Consider the following 23,370-nt stretch of genomic DNA (forward strand, 5'->3'; position numbering starts at 1 on the left):
GGAATGCTGCAAGACAAACGCTGTAGCTTGAAGAGGTGATTGCATGTGGGAACTGCCATGACTTCCAGCACACTGCATAGTTTTAAAGCGCTTTTATTCAGATCGCATTTATATGGAAACTAAAGGCGAATTTTGCTGTCCCTGTGATGTTTCGCATAAGGTCCCCCTACCGCGCCCCGCGCGTCGTATGTTGTGTGGGCGCGAGTGAGAGCACGCGAGGGGGAGAAGGATGGCGAGCAACGCAGCAGCAAAGAACGTCAAGCGAAAAGTCAGAGACGCTGAGGTAATCTCATGAGTGACGGCAATAGAAAAGAAACCTGCCATGAGTAACTACTTGAGAGGAAAAAACAAAATCAGGAAAGAAACAATTTATGACAACTCAAAGGGAAGCGCATTGCTTCTTGAAGCGAGATCAGGATGCCTTAGAACACGCACTTATAAAGCGAGACATAAGAAGGACGAAGAAGCATGTGCTTGCTGCGGTAAAGCTAGGGAAACGATGGAGCATGTTTTATTAGAATGTGAAGATATCTTCTTATTGTAATAAAACATGCATCTTCAAAAATAAAACATCTTCAAAGAAAGTATAAAACGACGACACCGCGCCGTGTCGTCGTTTTATGCCTTCTTTTCTCCTCGTCTTGTGTTGCGCTGTAACAAACCTTACTATGAATCAAATCCAGGACGTGCAGTTTTTTTACGTGGGGAATCTCATACCTGAGGCCTTTACGGCATTCTGCGAAAACAATTGCATCAAACATTGGTTAAAGAAAGGCGGTTAGCATTTGCTATCACAGCTTAATGGACCTGAATATTCTAATAACCATATCATCCATGTTCTATGCAATACACTCATAAGCGCAACCCGCCTAAAATATTGCTCAGAAGAGGAGCAATTCTGGACCCTATACGGATACCTTCTTTATTTTGCAAAAGTCAGGCAAACGACCCTCTTGGTACGACAAAATCAATAGGCAATAGGCATTTTAAATAATATGTCAAAATGTTCGCGAGAGTAATAACGGAAGAAGGACAGCTATATACAATATCGCGCTCATCGTTGTATATGTCCTGTTGGATACGGATTCTTTCCCTGGCATCACTCAAGTTCTCCGATAACATCAAATTGCCGTCGCATTCCAATTATTGTGCGCTGGGTCACGTCTACCGCGCTACCCGACCCGTCAGACAGGTTGGCGACCCCATCTCATGCGCCGCACGTCGAGCTATTGTCTCCCCCCCCCCCCCCCCCCCCCGCAATGCTTTTCTCTTCCCGAAAGTGCAACGGGAGGCTGGCACGGTTCCAGGTAGCTGATCTTCGTCCCGAGCAACGCTGTTTTGCGGCTTTGGAAGGTCGTTCGAGAACAACCCGTCTTCTCCAGCTGAGCGCTTCCAGGCGAGGAGGCGACGCCGGAGGCAAGTCAACCCTCGCACAATGGAGCCCTTGGGGCGTCCTCATCGGCCGAATGCGACGAAACTTGCACCGGCGCCTACCACTAGAGGAAAATGATGACACCTGAGTTGGCTCAACGATTGGCTGAACATGACGTGATCCCGAGAGACCGAAGGGGTTAAAAGCGAGACAGGGAGAAGAGTTTTTTTCGTTCTTCTTGCCACGGGCCGCAGAGTCCGATTCGCTGCTGGCCGTCGATGACTTTATGACTGTTCATTACACTGTGTTATTACTGTAAATAATGTAAATAACCTTCAGTTCTCAAAATCCTCCTCAACATCCGCCAACTCCCGCACTCATCGACAAGATCAAATAGTCCGTGCACTTTAGCACACATTTCTTCGATTCACCCCGTGGAATTGAACAGTAAATGTCTTCAGCGTCAATAATTTAGACAGCGACCTGTCTGCCCTACTCACTTGCGAAATGTGAGGGGGATTAGGTACACTACCCCTTCTCTGCACACTTCAAAGCTAGTTTTGTGCTGTTTAATGAAGTCATAGTCTCCTCACTGATTACTGATTTTCTTGTACCAATAAAGCCGCATTCTTCCCTTCGCAAGCTGCGAAGTGTGGATGCCAGGTGTTTTCGCGAACGAAACGTCCTGCAGAGCGAAAACACACGTGGCAGCAGAACAGCGTCGTCCGAGCTTCCGTTCTGGAACCACTGTCGCTGCAAACGTCACGCATTTATCTTGATTACAGATGCAGGCTGCTGTCGAATGTTAACTTAGCGCATAAGTATTGCCTGATGGCGTGCTTGCTGCCGCTTAGGCTCTGTATCGGCATCGAGGCGAAAGCTTTGGAAGTAATCAGTTTAGTACTTACTTTTCGAAGGGCGCTTACAATGCAGCTTAGTGCGCCCTAAGCAAGGCGTGTTCTTTTTTCGCAAAACAAGTAATGCCAGCTAACAGCACGTCATACCTTCTGTGGTGCTTGTGAGCGCCCAGTCCTTGGAGCGATGAAGGAGCTCTTTTCTTGTGACCAATTTCTTGACGGTTTCGTAGTCATTCAGAATCACAACTTTGATGCCGGCCAGCTTTACCCTGGTTGAGAGTACACATACCACACACGCTTAGCTTTCAGACACCTAGCTTTGGCTTTGAAAGGCACCTAACTTGAGCTTTGAATTAGCTGTAAATAAGAAAATGCAAACACCATCGTTAACGATGTTTTTTTTTGTGGACTTAAACTGCGCTTGGGACAAGACACCGAGATTGAAGAAGACAGGACGATCGCAGTCCTGTCATATATAATCGAGAGTTCCACGTAAGCGCATCTGGTCGGGATGAGACATGACAAAGACGTACACCGACCATGTAAAACTCATTAAAAGACGAGACGTTTCGTCTTCCATACGGAAGCCTTGTTCACAATCTGATTGTGAACAGAATTATTGTTCACAATCAAAAACAATTGTTCACAATCTGAGATTGTAAACGAGGCTTAGCCGAACCATCTTGTCTTTTAATAAGCTTTACTTGGTCGGTAAACATCTGTCTTTATTGTGGTTTTCACCAAGGATTTCTTCAAATATCTACATGTATACATTCATTGCAGAGAATGCTGCAGCATCCCTGCCTTAAAAAGTGCTACATCATTGCCATGTGTTGCGCACAGCGATGCGCACAGCGATGCGCACAGCGATGCGCACTGCTCCATGGCACCAATACAGAAAAGCTGTGAATGTGAAGCCACCGTAACGCAAATAAACACTGACAAAGAAGAGGACCGAACACCATGGGTAACCGCTGGTGTGTATATATAAATATATATATATATATATATATATATATATATATATATATATACCGTCTGGCCGAAGTCCGGCCGAGACGTCGGAAAAATAGCGTCGTTTCGTGCGTCCTATCCTCAAGCACCTGAAATCGCTGGATCCAAAGACTCATCCAACTTCACACACACACACACACACACCCACACCCACCCACCCACCCACCCACACACACACACACACACACACACACACACACACACACACACACACACACACACACACACATATATATATATATATATATATATATATATATATATATATATATATATATATATATATATACGTATCATTATCGTCAGCCTAGTCAAGCCCACTGCAGGGCAAAGGCCTCTCCCATACTTGTCAAACTACCCCGGTCATGTACTAATTGTGGCTATGTCGTCCCTGCAAACTTCTCATCCGCCCACCCAAATTCCTGCCGCCCCGTGCTACGCTTCCCTTCCCTTTTCTTGGAATATATATATATATATATATATATATATATATATATATATATATATATATATATATATATATATATATATATATATATATATATATATATATATATATATATATATATATACCTTCTGACGACATGGCCACAATTAGTACATGACTGGGGTAGTTTGACAAGTATGGGAGGGGCCTTTGCCCTGCAGTGGGCTTAACCAGGCTGACGATAATGATATATATATATATATATATATATATATATATATATATATATATATATATATATATATATATATATATATATATTCAACTGTAGGTGACGCTAGAGCGAGAACCTAGCACGATGTCCGTTGTGCTATCTTATTGCGTTTCACTTGTCGCTGAAAGCCATTATGAGTGGTGTCCCCGTTAGCCTCTGTAGGGAGGCAGACCGTTGCGCTTTTGAACAGGTGGACTTACTGCTTCTTCAGTTCGATATCATACTGCGCTGTGTTTGAAAGTCACATAGAGTACAGTGCGACATATTAGAACTTTATGCACAACGCCCAGGACTAATCGGCGAGAAAGGGGTATTTGACATTTGCAGCACCGGCAGAATGCACTGTCTGTACACCTTTCCTTTTAGTCATAATGGTAAGCTTCCAGTAAGGATCTCAATATGTCGGCGTATGCGCTCCAACCCAATGTTATCCTTCTGTAAATTTCCTTGTCATGATCATGGTCCCCTGTGAGTAATTGACCTAAGTAAGCGTATTCCTTCATCGACTCTAGAGGCTGACTGGCGATCCTGAAATCTTGTTCCCTTGCCTGGCTGTTGATCAATATCTTTGTTTTTCTGCATATTAATCTTCAACCCCACTCTTGCACTCTCTCTGTTAAGGTCCTCAATGATTTGTTGTAACTCGTCCCCAGTGTTGATGAACAGGACAATTCTATCTGCAAACCGAAGGTTGGTGAGATATTCGTTGTTGACCCTTACTCCTAAACCGTCCCAATTTAATAGCTTGAATACTTCTTACAAGCATGCAGTGAATAGCATTGGAGAGATTGTGTCGCCTTGTTTTACCCCTTCCTTTATAGGTATCTTCCTACTTTTCTTGTGCAGAATTAGGGTAGCTGTGCAATCTTTGTAGATATTTTCCAAGATATTTACGTAAGCTTCCTGTACTCCTTGATTACGTAATGACTCTATGACTGCTTGTTTTTCTAATGAATCAAATGCCTTTCGTAATCTATGAAAGCCATGTAGAGAGGCTGATTGTACTCTGCAGATTTCTCGATTACCTGATTGATTGTATGGATGTGATCCACTGTACAGTATCCCTTCCTGAAGCCAGCCTGTTCCGTTAGTTCACTGAAGGGCTGACCCTATTTTATTGTAAATTATCTTGGTGAATATATTATACAGTACTGGAAGTAAGCTAATGGGCCTATAATTTTTCAATTCTTTAGGGTCTACCTTTTTGTGGATTAGTATAATTTTGGCATTCTTCCAGTTCTCTGGGAACCCTTAAAGTCTTCAGACATTTCGTATAAAGGGTCGCAAGCTTTTCAAGCCTGATGTCTCCTCCATCTTTGATTAAATCGATTGTCATTCCATCTTCTCCTGCCGGCTTTCCTCGTTTCACGTCTTCTAAGGCCTTTCTGACTTCCTTGCAAGTTATAGAAGGAGCCTCTGTAACCCGTTCATTACTACTTCCACTGCAGCTATCCTGGCTGCTCTGGGTACTGTATAGGTGAGCATAGAATTCTTCCGCTGTTTTTACTATATCTTCGAAATTGCTGATGATGTTACCCTGCTTATGCCTCAGTACATACATCTTGGCTTGTCCTATTCCGAGTTTCTTTCTCCCTGATTTCAAGCTGCGTCCGTTTATTACTGCTTCCTCAGTCTGTCTTACGTTATAATTTCAAATATCCTTCATTTTCTACTTGTTAATGAGTTTTGACAGTTCCGCAAATTCTATCTGATCTCTTAAGTTGGACTGTTTCAATCTTTGTCGTTTCTTTATTAGGTCCTTCGTTGCTTGGGAGCGCTTACCTACTGATTACCTTAGTGCGTTGCCTCCCACTTCAATTGCTGCTTTTGAAGCCAGCCTAGTTACAGTCTCGTTCATTACCTCTATGTTATCTATACCTCGCTGTTCTAAAGCTGCATATTTGTTTGCAAGTATCAGCCTGAATTTGTCCGCTTTTATCCTTACTGCGTCTAGGTTGGTGTATTTATTGACCAATTTTACTCTTTCTCTCTTCAAATTCAGGTGAGTCCTAGCCCTCACTAACCTATGATCACTGCACTTTACCTTACCTATCACTTATACATACTGCACTATGCTGGGATCAGCAGAAAGTATCAAGTCAATTTCATTTCTTGTTTCACAATTAGGGCTTTTCCAGGTCCACTTTTTGTTGCTACGCTTTCTGAAGGTGTTCGTTATTGGTAGCTTATTAATTTGCAGGAATTCCACCAGCATCTCTCCTATAGTGTTTCTGAAAGCGACGCCGTAGTTGCGAATTGCTTGTGCACCAGCCTGCCTTTTCGCTACTTTTGCATTGAAGTCGCCCATTACTACAGTATATTGAGTCTGCGCTTTTCTCATGGCTAATTCTACATCTTCATAATACTGATCCACTTCATCATCATCATCACTGCAGGTTGGAACGTGGGCTTGTACTACCTTTAATCTATACCTCTCTTTAAGTTTGATTACGACTACAGCTACCCTCTGAATAATGCTGTAGAATTAGTCAGTATTACCCACTATGTCTTTATGGATTAGGAATCCTACCCCCTATTTCTTCTTATCTAGGAGACCTCTATAGCAGAGGACATGTCAATTATTGAGTAGTGTATGAGCCTCACGAGTTCTTCTAATCTCACTAAGGCCGACGATATCCCAAACAATGTATGATAGTTCCTGAAGGAGTCCTGCTAAGTCAGCCTCACTCGAAAGAGTTCGAGTATTAAAGGTTACAAGGGTCAGTTTCCATTGGCGTCTTTAGAACTGCAGGAATTGTGCACCCCTCCTTCCTGCACTGCTGTCAGACACATGCTCAGCTGGCTGGCATTTGACGGAGCATGCACAGAGACAAGAGCGCTCACATGAACACGGTCCCGTACAGTGCCGCCCAGCGTGGACACTGTCTGAGGTGGAAAGTGGTGCCCACCGAGAGCAGGTTTCCCAGCAAGGGCACACCGCGGGGACCCGCAGGTAGCGTCGTCGGGGGGCGCTCGCACCTCTGCACAAGCGCAAGCGCCACCGCCAGCGACAGCAGCGCCATGGCTACCGATGGCACAACGACGCTGCAGCACAACGAAATGGCGCCGGAGAACTGCACGAGAAGGACTTCAGACCAGATGGGGCAAGAGAACGATCAAATGTCGGGCTATGGGCGACACTAGACAGCTCCGTGACAGCCAACTGTAGGTCAACGTTAAACGTTGCGTAGGTGATTTGCTCACTGCGATGCGACTCTAAACGAAGTTACTTGGTTGCGGTAATAACTCTTTACTAACATTTTTTTTCTGTTCATAATCAGTTTGGTTATTACGCGACAATTACAGCGCTAGTTGCATCGACATCCATATTTTAAAAGTGTGCAGATCCCGCGCACTGTGGGAATCGATGCAAGCAAAGCTTTCTGTGTTGTAAGGTAGAAAGATAGGTGAGTTGGGAAGGATGCATACTTATCGATCAGCGCGAAAACAACGCAAGACACAGTGTTAGAAGAACACGGACCAAGCGCTGTCTAACAACATCTTGTTCGATCACCTTGTTGAATTTCAGTTATTAGACAGCGCTCGCCCTGTGTTCTCCAACCTCCCTGTCTTCCCTTGTTTTCGCGCTTATTAATAATTTTGCTTTCTCTGCTGCTTGCGCACGTTGGCGCTATTTGGTGGTCACGTTGACAGCATACGACACGCGTGATGTAAAGTTAAACGTTACCTTGACGGCACCACTTCTGTTTGTCCACGTCGTACACAGAACACAGAGAGACGTGCATTCATTAACTCATTCCTTTACTGACGAGAGCCCAATGAGCGATGCTTTCTGACGACGCATTCTCTTTCGCCCTGGTCATGTCAGGGGAACTGCAACGCGCGCAGATGGGTGAAGTCAATTAACCCGTTTCCTGACTGCGTCCGTACGGGATCCGGCTGTACCCATTACCCCTGCCTCATCTCTCTCCACTTCCTCCCTAGCATTATCCCTACCGCCTCCCTGGATTGTCGCTGCTGTTGTGCGTGACCACGGAGGCAAGCGTGGCAGCTCCTTGAATGCTTTTCCGAGGGCCACGCCTAATTCGTCTAGAGGGCATTGTTGCATCCCCCAAAGAACTTCAGAAGGCACTGTGATGACCCCTAGGGCACGTCAGAGGGAATTGTGGCCCTGCTCTACCGAAACGTCGTCGCCTATCTGGTCTTTCGCAGCCGTGCCGTGAGCTTTCAGCCACCCCGACGCGGCAGGCAAGGCAGCGGCTGCAGCAGTGGGAAAGTCGAAGGAAGAGGCAAATGAAGCTTCTCTTTAAAAGGAAATTCCCGTTTGGCATTCTGTTCCTGTAGTAAAATCGGTATTACGATGAAACGTTTAGTTTTTTCCAGTTCTTTGCAGCAGGCGGGTTACAGGAATATGTGCCTCTCTTGATGCGAAGTGATGTTTTGTCACCCTCATAATATAACTTCAAGCACCACGGTAGTTCGAACATTAGTTTTGGTTAGAATCTACCTGGTGTCACAAAATAAAAGTCAGACGCAAGGCTCAAATGAAAAGAGACGTAACCATTTGTATCGCAAAGTAAGCGGCTTAGTCTGCACATTACCGCCATCGGAGGCTGTATCTAGCCTCCTCTTTACATTCATTCCTCGTTAAGTTTGGGCTGGTGTAGTTTTCTCAAGTGCTAGGTGCCAATGCAAGGCCAGAAGTTAGAAGTGTACTGTAAAATAGGGAGCAGTGGGGCTGTGGCTCGGAGAGAGACAACGACGACGAGAAAGAACAACCTTGTTTCGGTGCTCGGTCGGCTACACTACCTCTCGCTGCTCCAACGTTCTAGTCGCGAACGCTTAGTGCTCAAAGTGCTTCGCGACATTTGGTGGAAGGTGCTGGACTTATTGCCAACCTGGAACTCCGAAGCCGGACGATCCCTGTCACATCTCCCATGCCTGAGGAGACTAGTCTTACCACGCCACCCCTGGCGCCGCCTCCAGTCGTCTGTCCTGGTGCGCCTCGCCAACGGGATCCTCCCATTTTCAATGGCACTGACGATCATGACGTAGAGGACTGGCTGTCATCATACACCCGAGTAAGTGCGCACAACAAATGGTCTGAAGCTGACAAGCTTGGCTACGTCCCGTTCTACCTTTCCGGGGTCGCCCATCTTTGGTTCCGCAACCATGAGGCTGACTTTTCTACCTGGACAGCATTCCGAACGGCACTTCAAGAAGTGTTCGGTCGCCCTGCTGTGCGCAAACTTCGGGCTGAACAACAGCTTCGCTGTCGTGCCCAACAAAGGGCGAAACTTTTACGAGCTACATTGAAGATGTAGTTGACATCTGCCGGCGTATAGACCCAGATATGACCGAAGATGCCAAGGTCAGGAACATCTTGAAAGGCATAGACGATGACGCCTTCCAAATGCTCTTGGCAAGGAATCCTCAGACGGTCAACGACATCATCACGCTTTGCCAGAGCTATGAGGAGCTGCGCAAACAACGGCTTTCTACGCGCCAAGCACTCGCTCCGGACGTCGCGCTTGCAGCTCTGTGTGATGGTCTCACTTCTACTCCTTGCAGTTCAGCATTTTTCGACAGAATCAAGCAATTTGTACGAGAAGAAGTGGCGCGCCAACTCTCTCTTCTGCCAGTCGCTCCAGCCTCAGAGCCGCGCTTGTCTCCAGATCTCCGTCACATGATACAAGAACAAGTCGCTACCGCAGTACCCCTTGCTCATCAACCACCTCCTACGCCTGTGCCACTTACGTACGCTGCCGTTGTCGCTAATCCAAGGCCTCCTTCTGCAGATAATCAATCCCGACTTACCAGCGGCTTTCCCTCACCTCCGCAAGCAGCTGCAACATATTCTGCCCCCCCAAGCAGCTACTGGCCGCCACAGCAGCCCGTGCGCCCACCTCGGCAGTATTTCCAACAATCTCCGCCGGCTGTTCTCAATCCATGGCGCACCCCTGACAATCGGCCTATATGTTACTCGTGCGGCCTACCTGGGCATGTCGCACGGCTTTGCCGCCGACGTGGATGGTATCCTTCTGATTCTCCGAGGGCACGCAGTAACGGTTTCGACTTTCCGTCCCGTTCTGCTACTGCCGCTCAGCCCTTCGAAGCCTCGCCTCCTCCTTCCCAACCCTTCAATACCCGTCGGTCTCCGTCTCCCCGTCGGCGTTCTCTGTCGCCGCTTATCCGTCGTCCTGAAGCTATCCGAGCGGAAAACTAAGGACCGCAGTTCCGGAGGCAAGAACTGCGATCTCAGCGAACTCCTCAAGACCTCATTTATTTCCTGCGAACGTCCTTGAAGTTTATGCAGAAGACATTGCCGTTCATGCGCTTGTAGACACGGGAGCAGCAATATCAGTGATTTCGGATCAGCTTCGTCTTACCCTTCGAAAAGTCGCGACGCCATACTCTGCCATTTCCTTACGTACAGCAAGCGCTGCGCCGATTGAACCCTTAGGGAAGTGTACCGTGCGTGTTGTTATACGCGGCGCTTTATACCATGTTGAGTTCGTTGTTCTGCCTCGCTGTTCCCATGCCATGATTTTAGGATGGGACTTTCTGTCCTCTCATCATGCCGTTATAGATTGTGCCCGTGCTGAACTCGCGCTGTCGCCATTCGGCACCAACGTTTTTGAAGATACTGATGACACTTCCCGTCGTGTGTTCGTCACCACCGACACCGAGCTTCCTCCATGCTCTGCCGCACTTGTACCCGTTTCCTGCGTTGGGTTTTCCGACTCCACAGTTCTTTTCACGCCGTCTAAGCTTGTTGCTCGCCGCCATCCTTTCTTGCTTCCTTTTGCCCTTCTTGCCATTCGACAAGGTTCGAGCGCACTTTATGTATCGAACCTGCTTCCTTGCCCTGCTAGGCTGCTCCACAGTGAGTGTCTTGGTTATGCCGACGAAATCGAACCAAGCTTCCTTTACGATGTGCCTGATGACCCGGCTTCTCCTCCTGTTGATGCTCTGGCCCTTCAAGTTTCTCCTCCCACGCCGCCGTGTGACCCAACATTTTACAAGAGTATTGATCCCAACCTCACTCCAGCGCAGCACGCCCAGCTCGTCCATCTTCTGGACCGCTTTCGCACGTCATTCGACCTACAACAATCTCGCTTAGGCCGTACTTCCACTGTTGTCCATCACATCGACACCGGCAACCATGCACCTCTACGCCACAGGCCGTATCGTGTATCCGCCACGGAGCGTAGCGTGATCGCTGAGCAAGTTGCAGACATGCTCCAACGCGGTGTCATACAACCTTCACACAGTCCCTGGGCTTCCCCTGTAGTGCTGGTAAAAAAGAAAGACGGCACACTTCGCTTTTGCGTGGACTACCGGCGACTTAATAAGATCACACGCAAGGACGTTTATCCACTACCCCGTATTGACGACGCGCTAGACTGCCTCCAAGGCGCTGAATTCTACTCCTCCTTAGACTTACGATCCGGGTACTGGCAAGTGCCAGTGGCTGAGTCAGACCGTCCGAAAACAGCCTTCATCACACCTGACGGTTTATTTGAATTCGCCGTGATGCCATTTGGCCTGTGTAATGCGCCTGCCACATTTGAAAGAATGATGGACAACATCTTGCGCGGCCTCAAATGGCAGATATGCCTGTGTTATCTGGACGACAACGTAATCTTTTCACCGGACTTTCCTTCCCACTTACTTCGACTTGAACGCGTCCTACAGTGCATCGCCGATGCTGGCCTCCAGCTTAACTTGAAAAAGTGTCACTTCGCTGCCCGGCAGCTGGTCATCCTCGGCCATGTCGTGTCGAAAGAAGGTGTACTCCCTGATCCGGCGAAACTACAAGCTGTTGCCCAGTTTCCCCAACCAACAACTTTGAAAGAACTGCGCAGCTTCATTGGATTAGCGTCATACTTTCGCCGTTTCATCCGCAATTTTGCCACCATAATAGCGCCTTTAACGCAGCTTCTTCATGGTGGCCCCAACCTTTCAACCTGGTCACCGGATTGCGATGCCGCCTTCACAAAGCTGCGTCGTCTCTTGACGTCACCGCCAATCCTGCGCCATTTCGGCCCCAGTGCTCCAACTGAAATTCACACGGATGCCAGTGGCGTTGGCCTTGGGGCCGTTCTCGCTCAGAGAAAGGCTGGCTTCGATGAGTACGTCGTTGCCTTCGCCAGTCGTGTACTCACTAAACCTGAATCGAACTATTCTGTCACAGAAAAGGAATGCCTCGCTATAATATGGGCCATAACCAAATTCCGTCCGTATCTTTATGGCCACCCGTTTGACGTCATAACTGATCACCATTCGCTGTGCTGGCTGTCATCCTTAAAAGAACCGTCCGGTCGTCTTGCTCGATGGGCCCTTCGACTGCAGGAGTACGACATTCGCGTGCTGTATCGTTCTGGCCGAAAACACTCGGATGCGGATGCCTTGTCTCGTTCGCCACTAACAGCCGAAGCTAGCTTCCCGAAGGCCTCATTGTCCGAGTCTTCCCTTGCTGCCACGGACATTCTTCTGGAGCAGAAGAAAGACCCATGGATTGTGTCCATGCTGCGTTTTTTGTCCAGCCCATCGACACCCACTAACAATCGCGCATTACGTCGCCAAGCACATCACTTCTCCATTCGCGACGGGCTCCTCTACCGTCGCAACTACCTCCCGGACGGCCGCAAATGGTTACTTGTCATCCCGCGCCACCTGCGTTCGGATATTTGCGCAGCGTTCCACGACGATGCCCAGTGTGCGCATGCGGGGGTACTGAAGACATACGCGCGTCTACGCCTTCGTTACTACTGGCGGGGGATGTATCGATTCATCCATCATTATGTCTGCTCCTGTCTGGTTTGCCAACGCCGTAAAGATCCCCCTCGTCGTTCAACCGCTCCATTGCAGCCTTTGCCTTGCCCAGCACGTGCTTTTGATCGAGTAGGCATCGACATTTATGGACCTCTGCCAACCACATCAGATGGCAATCGCTGGGTAATCGTGGCCATCGACCATCTTACGCGCTATGCGGAAACTTCCCCTTTGTCCAGCGCTTCTGCACGTGACGTCGCCTGGTTTCTCCTGCGCAACATCATCCTTCGCCACGGAGCTCCCAGGGAATTACTCAGTGACAGAGGCCGCGTCTTCCTCTCCGACGTCATCGAGGCTCTCCTCAATGAATGCCGCATCATTCATCGCACCACTACTGCGTATCATCCGCAGACTAATGGCATGGCCGAGCGCTTTAATCGCACTCTTGGTGACATGCTGGCCATGTACGTTGCATCCGACCAAACCAAATGGGACCATGTTCTACCTTTTCTGACCTACGCATACAACACCGCCACGCAGACTACCACGGGATTTTCGCCCTTCTTTCTCCTGTACGGACGCGAACCTTTTTCCACAATGGATACTATCCTTCCGTACCGCCCTGACTCCACGGAAACAACTACCCTATCTGAAGCTGCTGCACACGCAGAAGAGTGTCGCAAGCTTGCCCGTATATTTACGTCAGAAGACCAGCAACGCCAGAAGCCCCATCGAGAAAGTTCCAATGCTCCTGTAGCCTATGCTCCTGGCTCACTAGTGTGGCTTTGGGTTCCAGCCTCTCCCACTGGACTGTCACCGAAACTCGCGTCGAAGTACCAAGGCCCATACCGCGTGATCAAACAAACGTCTCCAGTCAACTATATTGTGGAATCCCTCGAGCTACCTTTGGATCATCGCCGTCGTGGACGCGAAATTGTGCATGCCCAGCGTCTCAAGCCCTACTATGATCCGCCTGTACTGTCCTACCCGTAGGTCGCCGGGACGGCCTCCTCCTCCGCGGGGGAGATAACTACTGTAAAATAGGGAGCAGTGGGGCTGTGGCTCGGAGAGAGACAACGACGACGAGAAAGAACAACCTTGTTTCGGTGCTCGGTCGGCTACACTACCTCTCGCTGCTCCAACGTTCTAGTCGCGAACGCTTAGTGCTCAAAGTGCTTCGCGACAGAAGGTACAATCCCAGCTCCTCACTGAGATCTAGACCGAGCTTCGGAGAGGCTTGGCGCATTTCGCATACGCTATTTTTTTATGGGGCCTCGACCGCTGTACATGGTCAATCCACAATTGAAAGACAGGTGATCTGACGTTTGCAAGAAGATAAAGCTTTTGCGAGTTGCCGGCGAATAAAAATAAGCACATTACGAGCGCTGGGAAAGCATGAGGCGTCTAGAAGGCAAACTTGTGCGCTCATCTTCAGCGAAACCTCACAGACGGTTGTACAGTCGTGGGGAGATAAAAATGGGTCACGGCTTAAGGCTGTTTCAAAAGCTGCGACTGGAACGACGAAAATCAGTGCAGGCGCACGCGTCGAAACGCAAGTTTTAGAGGTTCCATTCCATTCGATTGCGATGTCAACAATTCGACTCGTGCAACGCCCAGCGTTGCTTGCTGCTACTATGTGTCGTGGCACACGCCGCATAAATCTTTTAATGTAAGAAAGAAAACATGCACATGATAATATTATTGATCTGTCTTTATTAGGAGCAAATATTACGCGTCTTTGGTAATTTAAGAAAGTTTTTGAAGTATAAATTTGTTCTAGAGTGCGCAACGGCAGTTTCTGAAGTTCAGTGCGATGAGACACGGCGCACGTAAACAACAACGGTTCGCAGATATATAGTTTTTCAGCGCTGCTGTTGTCTCACGTGCCTTCTGTGTCTGTGTCGTTCTGCCTGCGTTACAACAACCTACCGGATGACCTATCGACAAGTTCACACAGCTGCCCTCACCTGACGTGCAGTATTCGGAATTCGGCTGAAGCGGAGTCGTCGTGTCAGCCCAACGAGTTCCTCGCGCTACCCATGCTCAGCGTCAGCTTCTGGAGAAACGATGTGTGTATATTGCTCGTGATTGCGCATATGCGGTGCCTGCTCCTAGCCATATTCTTGCACCAAACACAACAACAAGCACCAATCCGAAAGCCCACGTCGGCCCCTAAACGCAAATGATCTGTGTGTGATTACTCAACGTGGAATGGAAATTGTGTTGCGAAACTCAACCTTAGCGCCAGCGTGTTTCGTCCATCGCGGTGCGTGTGCTGTGAATATAGATAGGAGTCCTCTCTGAATTCTTCTAAAGATGCAAAAGGCGACACCAAATTTTCTGAGCAGCTACCGTCGCTTGTGTGGAAACCTGCACGTGGCGTCATAGCATTCTAAAAGACACGTACGCCTGCCGTCCACTTTATTGTCCTGTGTCTCGCGCTGTTAGTATACTGTGAACCTATAACAAGAAGACCGTATTAATACGTTCTGTGCACAATGCTGGAACGTAGGCCCATGGCAGGTGCAGTTGCCGTAGGGCTTTTCACCTTGCTGCGCAGCCTCGCACGTCGCTCACGATTAGCCTGTTTTGTGGAAATAAATATTACGATTATTATATTAATAATGTTATTAAATGGTATAGTTCCTTCATTGTAATTTATAGCAATAATCTAGATTTGTTGCGCTAGTCATGTATTTAACCGGTATTAGATCAACACTGTTACGACATGCCAATGGGAGTGGTTTCAATCCAGATTACTCAGCCAAAGAAAGTGAGAAGGAAAGCCTCATTGTTCGTTCCTATCTGGTATTCCTAAACAGATCCTATTTACAGAGTTTTATGCCCGCTTCAGTTGCCTGCATCGAGGGGAGGCGAGGGCCATGCCCGGAAAGTGAGCGCGCGGGCTGCGGCGTCGGCCGCGTCGTTGCCTTCGAGACCCTTGTGCGCGGGAGTTCACATTATCGTGCGGGACGCGGAGGCCCCGAGATAATTGCTGTCTTGAAGTATGCAGTTCGAAAAATAGGGAATGAAGGAAAACCACGACCCTCGCGAGTCGCTAATATTGACCCGTGAGTTCTGATCTGCGGCGGCGAGCGCGATGGCCACCTCTTCAGCACAAGTCTCGTGCTTTGCACGCAAGGCCGTTCACCGCGCTGTTTTCGTGGACGACTGCGGCCGCATACTACCCCCCATGGTATTGGCCGAAGGCGTTCACGTATTGTAATCCGTGTTTGTTCCCATCTTTCAGCGCCAAGGTTCGCGCCCGCGCGAGGCGCCGCCCCATATGGTTGCATCGTGTCATGTTGGCCGGAAGAGGGCGCACGTGCAGGGCGTATCTCCAGATTTCGGGGACGCGCACGCGCTTTTCCGTCTGTGTTGGATGGTGGATGTGTAGTCGGGCAAAAAGGCGGCGACCCGACGGCGTCATTGGGAGTCTTGTGGAGTCGTTCGTCAAGTGTGCTTCTCGGAGTTCTGCGAAGCCGTTGACTCTTCCCAGGCCAGGAGACGCTGGTTGGACGTGTTGACCGGGAGACCGAGAGGACGCTTGTAAATTTTACGGAGAATCATCTCGAGGGTGCTTACGTCGAACCTGCGAAGGGCGAGGTAAGGGGTCGAGCACAAGCCTCGACTGGTTACGAATGCGCGCGCCAGACGCAAGGAGTCTTTACACCGTAGCCCTCCGCGTTTATTGGAAACCCGGCGGACGATGCGGCCCACCTGGTCCACCACGTTGCGCAGTTTGGCTAGTGTTGTCTCGACTCGGCGTTGTTTATGAATAAAGAGACCCAGTAGGCTGATCTCATCGTGTTATGTGATGGTTCCATTTCCTAGGGACAGTTCCATTTTGACCGTGCACTTCATCTTGTATCCGTGTTCTTCATCTTGTAAACGATATATACGATTACCGGTCGGAGAGAAATTGCCTAACGTATTGAAATGCGCTGTGTCCGCAGTTGGTTTGAGAGAGGTGCGTCAGAATTATGTCGTGTGTGACATTGTCGAAAGCCCCCTTAAAGCGAGGGCGAGTACTGTCTTGTCATTGAATGTGTATTCGACGGGCTTTAGAATTTCGCGGTCTAGTTGAAGCAGGGCATCCTGCGCGAACCGGTGCGGGTGGAACTCGAACACAATGTCTGGGAATACGTGTTGGTTTTCCAAAAACTCGGACAGCCTATCTCGCACCATAGCCTTCATCAACTTTCCCGCACGAGACGTGAGGGAGATGAAGCGGAGGTTGTCCGTGCTTGTGGCTTTGTCGGCTTTCGGAATGAAAGTGACCAGGGCGGTCTTCCGTTTTACTGGGATCGGTGCCTCACCGAGCCAGATTGCGTTTATGTATGCGTGGAGCGCCTCGTAGGCCGGGTCGGGAAAGTTGGCAAGTAATTTCACTTATTTTGTCTCTTCCCGGCGCCGTACCTCGCTTCATTTTAGTCAAGGCCGCCTTCAGGTCGTGGATTCAGAATGGTTGATCCAACTCTGCTTTCCCGGAACCTGCATATGAGTACGCTGGCCCTCTGGGGTCCTGCTCTATCGCGTAGTTTGCATGCTCATTTTGAGGTGTTTCCGTCGATACTATCGATAGCCCGTTAGAGATGTTCTTGTGTCTTATTTCTGGTTTGAGTCGGATCGATCAATGTGCGAAAGAGATGCCAGCTTTCTGGTAGACATTTGTCTAGTGGCCGTGTTGCATCGGTCCACCCATTTGGAGTCGGCGAGCTGGGCCACGTACTCTGCCGCTCGTTGAGTGAGCTAGCCGATGCGAATTTTGAGCTTCCGATTGTGTTTTTGGCGGCGCCATCTGGCCATCGCCAACTCAAAAGGAAGCTCATTAGTTTTGAAAGCGAGAACAGGATGCCTTATAACCTATAACCTATAACCTATAACCTATAACCTATAGAAGAGATATAAGAAGGAAGAAGAAGCATGTGCTTGCTGCGGTATAGCCGCGGAAACGATGGAGCCCTTTTTATTAGAATGTGAAGATATCTGTCGAACGGTCAATTTAGCCAACACTGGCCTCCTTGAAGCACTCGTGTTCAGCGAGAGCAGGGAGAAAGTAAACATCTTCGTAATAGAGATGAGTAAGAGGCGATTGGAAGATTGCTGGAAGAAAAGTCGGGAAACGTATGAGGCGTCCAAAAAGAAAGTTCATAATAGGGGTCGGAAAATTTGGTTATGGAAATTCATCGTGGTGTTCTTTCTTTTTCTTTTTTTCTTTTTTAACCTAAGTAGGACATTAGGCAGTATAATGGGAAGAGCTTGGTGGCGCAACCTACTGACCCGCTCCAAAGGGGACTCTCATAACATCCACCACATTCAGGTTCAGATTCAGATTTATTGGTTCCAAAAAAAGTAATTACATGACATATATACAGACGAGGGTCCTATAGTGAAAGTACTGTAGTGGGACCCTCGGTTAGTAACAACAACATTGATGGTGATATCAATAGTCAGCAAATTAGCGTTATTATAAACAACATCTACAGATCAAATACATCATTAGACATGTCATTTACAATCAAACACGAAAAAGCACGTTATAAAAAAAGTCCGTAAAAGTATGGATGAAATACAAGAAATGACATGAAAATCCATCCATCCATGCTGTCATCCCGGCTCAGTGAGTCACCGGGGAGGCCAAAATGGCGGCTCTTCTGTTTGACCGCAAGTTTCATCTTTAAGCCACCCTTCGGCGCAGCCATCTTGTGTGTGCGGAATTTTGCCGCACACCCCGCGAGTTTGTGGAGTGTCCACCGCCACAAACCGAGCACCGCGGAAAGCACTCGTTAGTTGCCCGCGCCCCCTCTATATGCGGCGCTTGCCGCCCGCAGAGTCCGCACGTGCTCGGCTGCGTGTTGGGAGGGACATCCACTCCGTGGCCGACGGCTCCACATAGGCCGCAGGCAGGGCTCGTCCGTTAGTATTTTTGCACTGGGACAAGCATGTTCTCGTAGTTCACAAAGCGCAGTTTCTCTGCAAAGGTGACGCGAGCTTTGTTCGAGGAGCCGAATTTCCTCACCTCGACGATGGTGCCTGCTCACCATTGCACCTGCTGCCGAAGCGATTCAGTGATGTCCGAGTTGCTGACGTGGAGCGGAATCGCCCCACGCTCGGTGTTTAGGAAGATGTCCCGGAGGAGCCGATCCGCCGCCGCCGGGTTCGAGGTGTGGATCACTATGAGGTTTTGTTCACGGGACGGCAGAACCTTAACAGACCTTGCCACCTCGGGTTTTAGGTAGGCCGTAATGCCGGCGCTGTAGCCGATCTCCGAAAAGGCTTGTGCAGCGACACATGTTCGCGTGGCTTGAGCAACACCACGAAGTCGTCAAGGCCTGATCTTGGGAATGGGCGAGGCTTCCACTTGGTAAGGGCCTTGCGTTTGCTTCCCGCAACGCGCGAGACAGGAGTCTGCGTCTTGCCGGCTGGTGTGCCGGATGCCGGGACGGTGGCAGACGCCGCCATCTTGGCTTGAATGAGCGAGTGCTGCGCGACCTCTTCATTGGGAGATTGGTGCCGAAATATGACAGTTGGATTTTGGTCTTCTGATGTTGAAACAGTCATCCAGGCCATGCCTGAGGGATTGTAAAACCTCGAAAATGACGCGGGGCCGCCATTTTACCTCGGGAGGCCGGTTCCACGCCGCCGGGCATCAGCGTCGTCGTTAGGCCTAATGGCGTCGCCCACGTATAGTCGGGTGTACTTCGGTTGTAAAATTTTCAAAAGTGGGCCCACCTGGTGAACTTCGGCATCCAGGTGGTATATATAGTTTGCTGCGTCGATTGACGTCTGTCTTGGTGGGGTGCATAGTTTTTAGCCGTGGCTCGAGCCGGAAATCCACGGAGCTGATACGCCACCCGTTTTACTCCGCCGCTCACTCGCAGCGTTCCCCCAGATGGGGAGGCCACGTTTGGGTCGTTCTGCCGAAGAGCAGGCTGCGCTGAAGGAGCGGCAGCGGGCCACGCGTCATGCGTTCGACCGAAGAACAGGCGGCGTTTGATGAACGTCGCCAGGAACTCAATCGAGAAAGGGCTCGTCGTGGACGGGCCGACCTCGCAATGAGGGAGCGCGAAGCCGAAGCGTTACGACAACGAAGAGCCGCGGATCTCTAGCTTCGCTTGCACACCTCGTCACAGTAGTGGAAGGGCGGTCAATTTTTTAACTTTGTTTTCAAATCTTCAAGATGTGGCCAACCTGTACTGACCACATTATTAAACAAAAGAACTGCAGATTTAATGGACGTGTTGGAATCTATGCGAAGTGAAGTTTTTGTCATGTGGTCAGCTAAATGCTATTAGCGTAACTGCGATATATACAATTGTCCTTATTTTCAACAATCCAACGTGTCATGCAAGGTTTGTTTATGCACCGCATAGGTCAATGCCTTAATGTCATGTAATGCTTACGCACTGCACTTTTTACAAGCTATACCAAAATGCAAGCGGCAATTAATGTGGATGCGCACTGCGAGACATCAACACAGTGACGTTTATTGAGGGAGGGGTGGTGAGAAGTGTATGCAGAGAAATTAATGACTTGTACTGATGTATTTATTTATTCATAAATACACCTCGCAGGCTTCAAGGTTGGAGTGTTAGGTGAGGGGGAATAAAAATGTAGTTACGAGAGGAAGAAGGGCACAGCCTTATACAATACTTGACTACAACAGAACAAAGAGAATGAAAACCTTTATGCCACCATAAGGCTAACAAATAAACTTTTATTAAACATGCCGAGTAACAGCTGATTGACAAGCTATAAATTGAAATTACACAAAAAGGAGAAGCAAAAACTGATGTGTGCCCTTACAGGTCCCAACAGGGAACGCATCCATATTTAAAAGCGTAACAGAGGCCATGTTGGCACAAGATTCTGCTAGCGTTTTTAGATCTACAGTTTCCATAGTTCCTCTAGGCGGCCGATCTGCAAAGAATTCTAGCTACTACTTCTACAATGCAGGCTCGGATGTCGAGATATCTGAGCGTGCATTGTCGAAGAAGAAGTACCTTGTGAAATTTTTTATTTGGTCAATGTTTCAAGAGCGTATAGTGTGATGCAGTAAGAACAGGGAACGCTAACTTCCAACTAATCAGAAGCTTCATTGTGAAGAATCAGTTCTTTATAAAGGTTACTAGAAAGTAGTACAGCAAGAAATGCAGTTAAAAACCAGAGTTTGATGAAACCAAACATAATGAGAAACAGAAAAGAGAAAAAATACAAATAAATATACAAGCCAAGAAGGGAAGAACAATGTCACCACCAACTGCGCCAGCGACTACCTTCCAATAAACTCAAGTATTTTTTTGGAATGGCAAGGAACCGGAAGAGTGTACTTGCAGAAGCAAGCAGCTGTCAGTCTGTCTATTGGAAAACGAACGGCGTTTCTTGAAAGCTCCTGGTATATACAAATGGCGATTGTAATGGTTATTTTTTCCTGCACTTGTAATTTTTATCTCTATTTTCTTTCTGTAACGTTTTTATTTATATTTGGTAGCATCAAGCACAACTGTTTACCTGACCTTCTTGCTGTATCTTTTGTAAACTGTATAAATCTCCTCATTGACACAATAAACCTTAGTTGGAGTTAGCCTTCATCCCTCTCGAGTGTCATCCTGTTGATTCCTTGCAACATTTGCACGTGTGCGTGCGTGCGTGTGTGTGGACATAGATCTGGATGTGAAATTGCGGCCTTGTGAGGGGCCATCACTCTCATCCTGCGCAGTCATATGAATTCATTAACTACAGTGCGTATATCTATACAGCGTTGTCTATCTGTTGCGCTGTAGTTTCTGATGAGTACACACCAACTTGTCCAGTTTTTAGTTCTTATGTTGGGCTCATGAGCCCGCCTTTGTCCTGGAATATCTACATGGCTATGCAGCCTGCAATCTAATTTCTTGGCGATGTGCTTGCAAGTCACATGTCAATCTCTCGATTTTCCTGACAATCTTGTGAGATGTGCGGGCCCTGAGAGTTTCTGCTGAATCCATGCAGCCATGCAGGATGTTGTAGTCTGCAAATTTACAATGCAAGTGATGCTTTGATTGCTTTCAGTCCAGCTTTGCTGGGTGTAGGATGTCCTGGAATAGTCCCCACTTTAAGCTACTTAATATGTAGTGTAATACTACTGTTACACTGTCATTGCCACATCAATGTACTATATGTTCCTGATGTCTGCTCGTGTTTTCATGATTAGCAACCTCCTCTATGTGTTTGGCAGTTGCATATAGTCTCCTGGACTAATTGTTTACCCCCATATGGCACTGTTTGGGCCGCTTGTGTTTCGAGTTCTGATGCTTCTGAGGTTGTGTTTCTGAAGGAAGGGGTAGTCGTCTTTGCATCTCATATGTTAGCTGGCATAGTATCTTGCGACCAGGTTCCGAGTTCTTGGGGCAGTAAGTTTGGGCCGCAGGCGGCAACTCTACTCTGTCAAGGTATTGTTCATTTGCTCTTTCGTGTACAGGTCTTCAAGCATGGTAAATTTGGAAAGACATGTCATTACCCGGTGCCCGCGTTCGATGAGTTGTCTTTTTTGTGCACTGCTGGTAATTCATGCCGTGCAATACTTTGGACACAAGCACAACATCTGCGATTTTCCATACTGTTCGCTCGTCGACCCCCCATGATTTTAGATTATTAATTTCACTAGGTGTAGAATTTGTTTCCAGGCATGGAATAATTGGTTCACCAACGCGATGGCTCTGCCGTCTTCGTCTTACACTAGCTGAGAACTCGGGGTTTTGACTTGCGGGTATATTTCCCCAGTTATGTGAAGCACAACGTGCCCTCTGTGGTAGTTCTTTATTCTATAGTCTTATTTCTGACGTCGATGTAAGCTGACTTATCAGAAAGCGAGAGGCCAGACTGGGTAAGAAACGGAATTGAGGCAAGGAAAATATTCTTTTACAGTCTCAGCATGTCTGCAACCCATTAAAACTTGGTGCCCAATGTGGTACCACACTCGACTTCAACGAACACCGCAGATCTACAATTATCTTCACGTGTCTGTGAGCCATGCCGTTCCTTTAACTGCTTCATTATTGTCGTTATGATGATGCACCGGATAACTGAAAGCAGCCTATTAAAATACAGTAGTTGTTGAGCGGGGATAGAATTGGGAACGCCATTACATTTAGGTATGAAATATAAGATAAGCGTAACGTGTTTTTCTGAGAAATCACAGTTGAGAATAACTTCTTTCGTTTACACCCCTAGAAAAAAAAAACCGAAGGACGCAGCTATCACCTTTTTTTAATTAAACAAATGCTGGTGTTTTACCTCTGGCAATATGATTATGAGGCACCCTGTTCATTTATCGCCACCTGGCGTTCTTTAACGTGCACCGAAACAGAAGTGCACAAGTGTTTTTCCATTTATTTCCGTCGAATTCTGCGGCTTGATTTGAACCTGTGAGCTCGAGTTTAGCACCGCAATGCCACATCCAGTACGTAGCCCGTAATTAGGCTACCACGCCGCCTTTTTTCTTTTTTATTATTGCCGTTGTTAAGAATGGACTGGATAAAAATTTCACATGGCTTACGGGCCAAAGGTTAGTATGTACAATGGCTACCTAAAACTGTTTTTGGCTCCCGAGGTGCGACCGCAACACAAGGACCCCTACCAATTACTGCGCATTCTGTCACCCGAGGAATACGGAAACATGAATGGAATCTTGCAGTGCATTTTT

General features: G+C 48.1%; 1 protein-coding gene across 1 annotated transcript in view; it reads right to left on the reverse strand.

Moving 5' to 3' along the window:
- The window catches only part of LOC139057117 (vitamin D 25-hydroxylase-like), a 45,281-nt gene extending 38,314 nt beyond the window's left edge, over positions 1 to 6,967 (reverse strand). Inside the window, exons 1-2 of the mRNA XM_070534890.1 lie at positions 6,789 to 6,967; positions 2,377 to 2,498 (exon numbers count right to left, since the gene is read on the reverse strand). Coding sequence (XP_070390991.1) covers positions 2,377 to 2,498; positions 6,789 to 6,967 — 301 coding nt within the window. The remainder of the gene's footprint in view (positions 1 to 2,376; positions 2,499 to 6,788) is intronic.
- Positions 6,968 to 23,370: the final 16,403 nt, after the last annotated feature.

This window comes from Dermacentor albipictus, chromosome 3, assembly GCF_038994185.2.
Source record: "Dermacentor albipictus isolate Rhodes 1998 colony chromosome 3, USDA_Dalb.pri_finalv2, whole genome shotgun sequence".
Taxonomy (NCBI): domain Eukaryota; kingdom Metazoa; phylum Arthropoda; class Arachnida; order Ixodida; family Ixodidae; genus Dermacentor; species Dermacentor albipictus.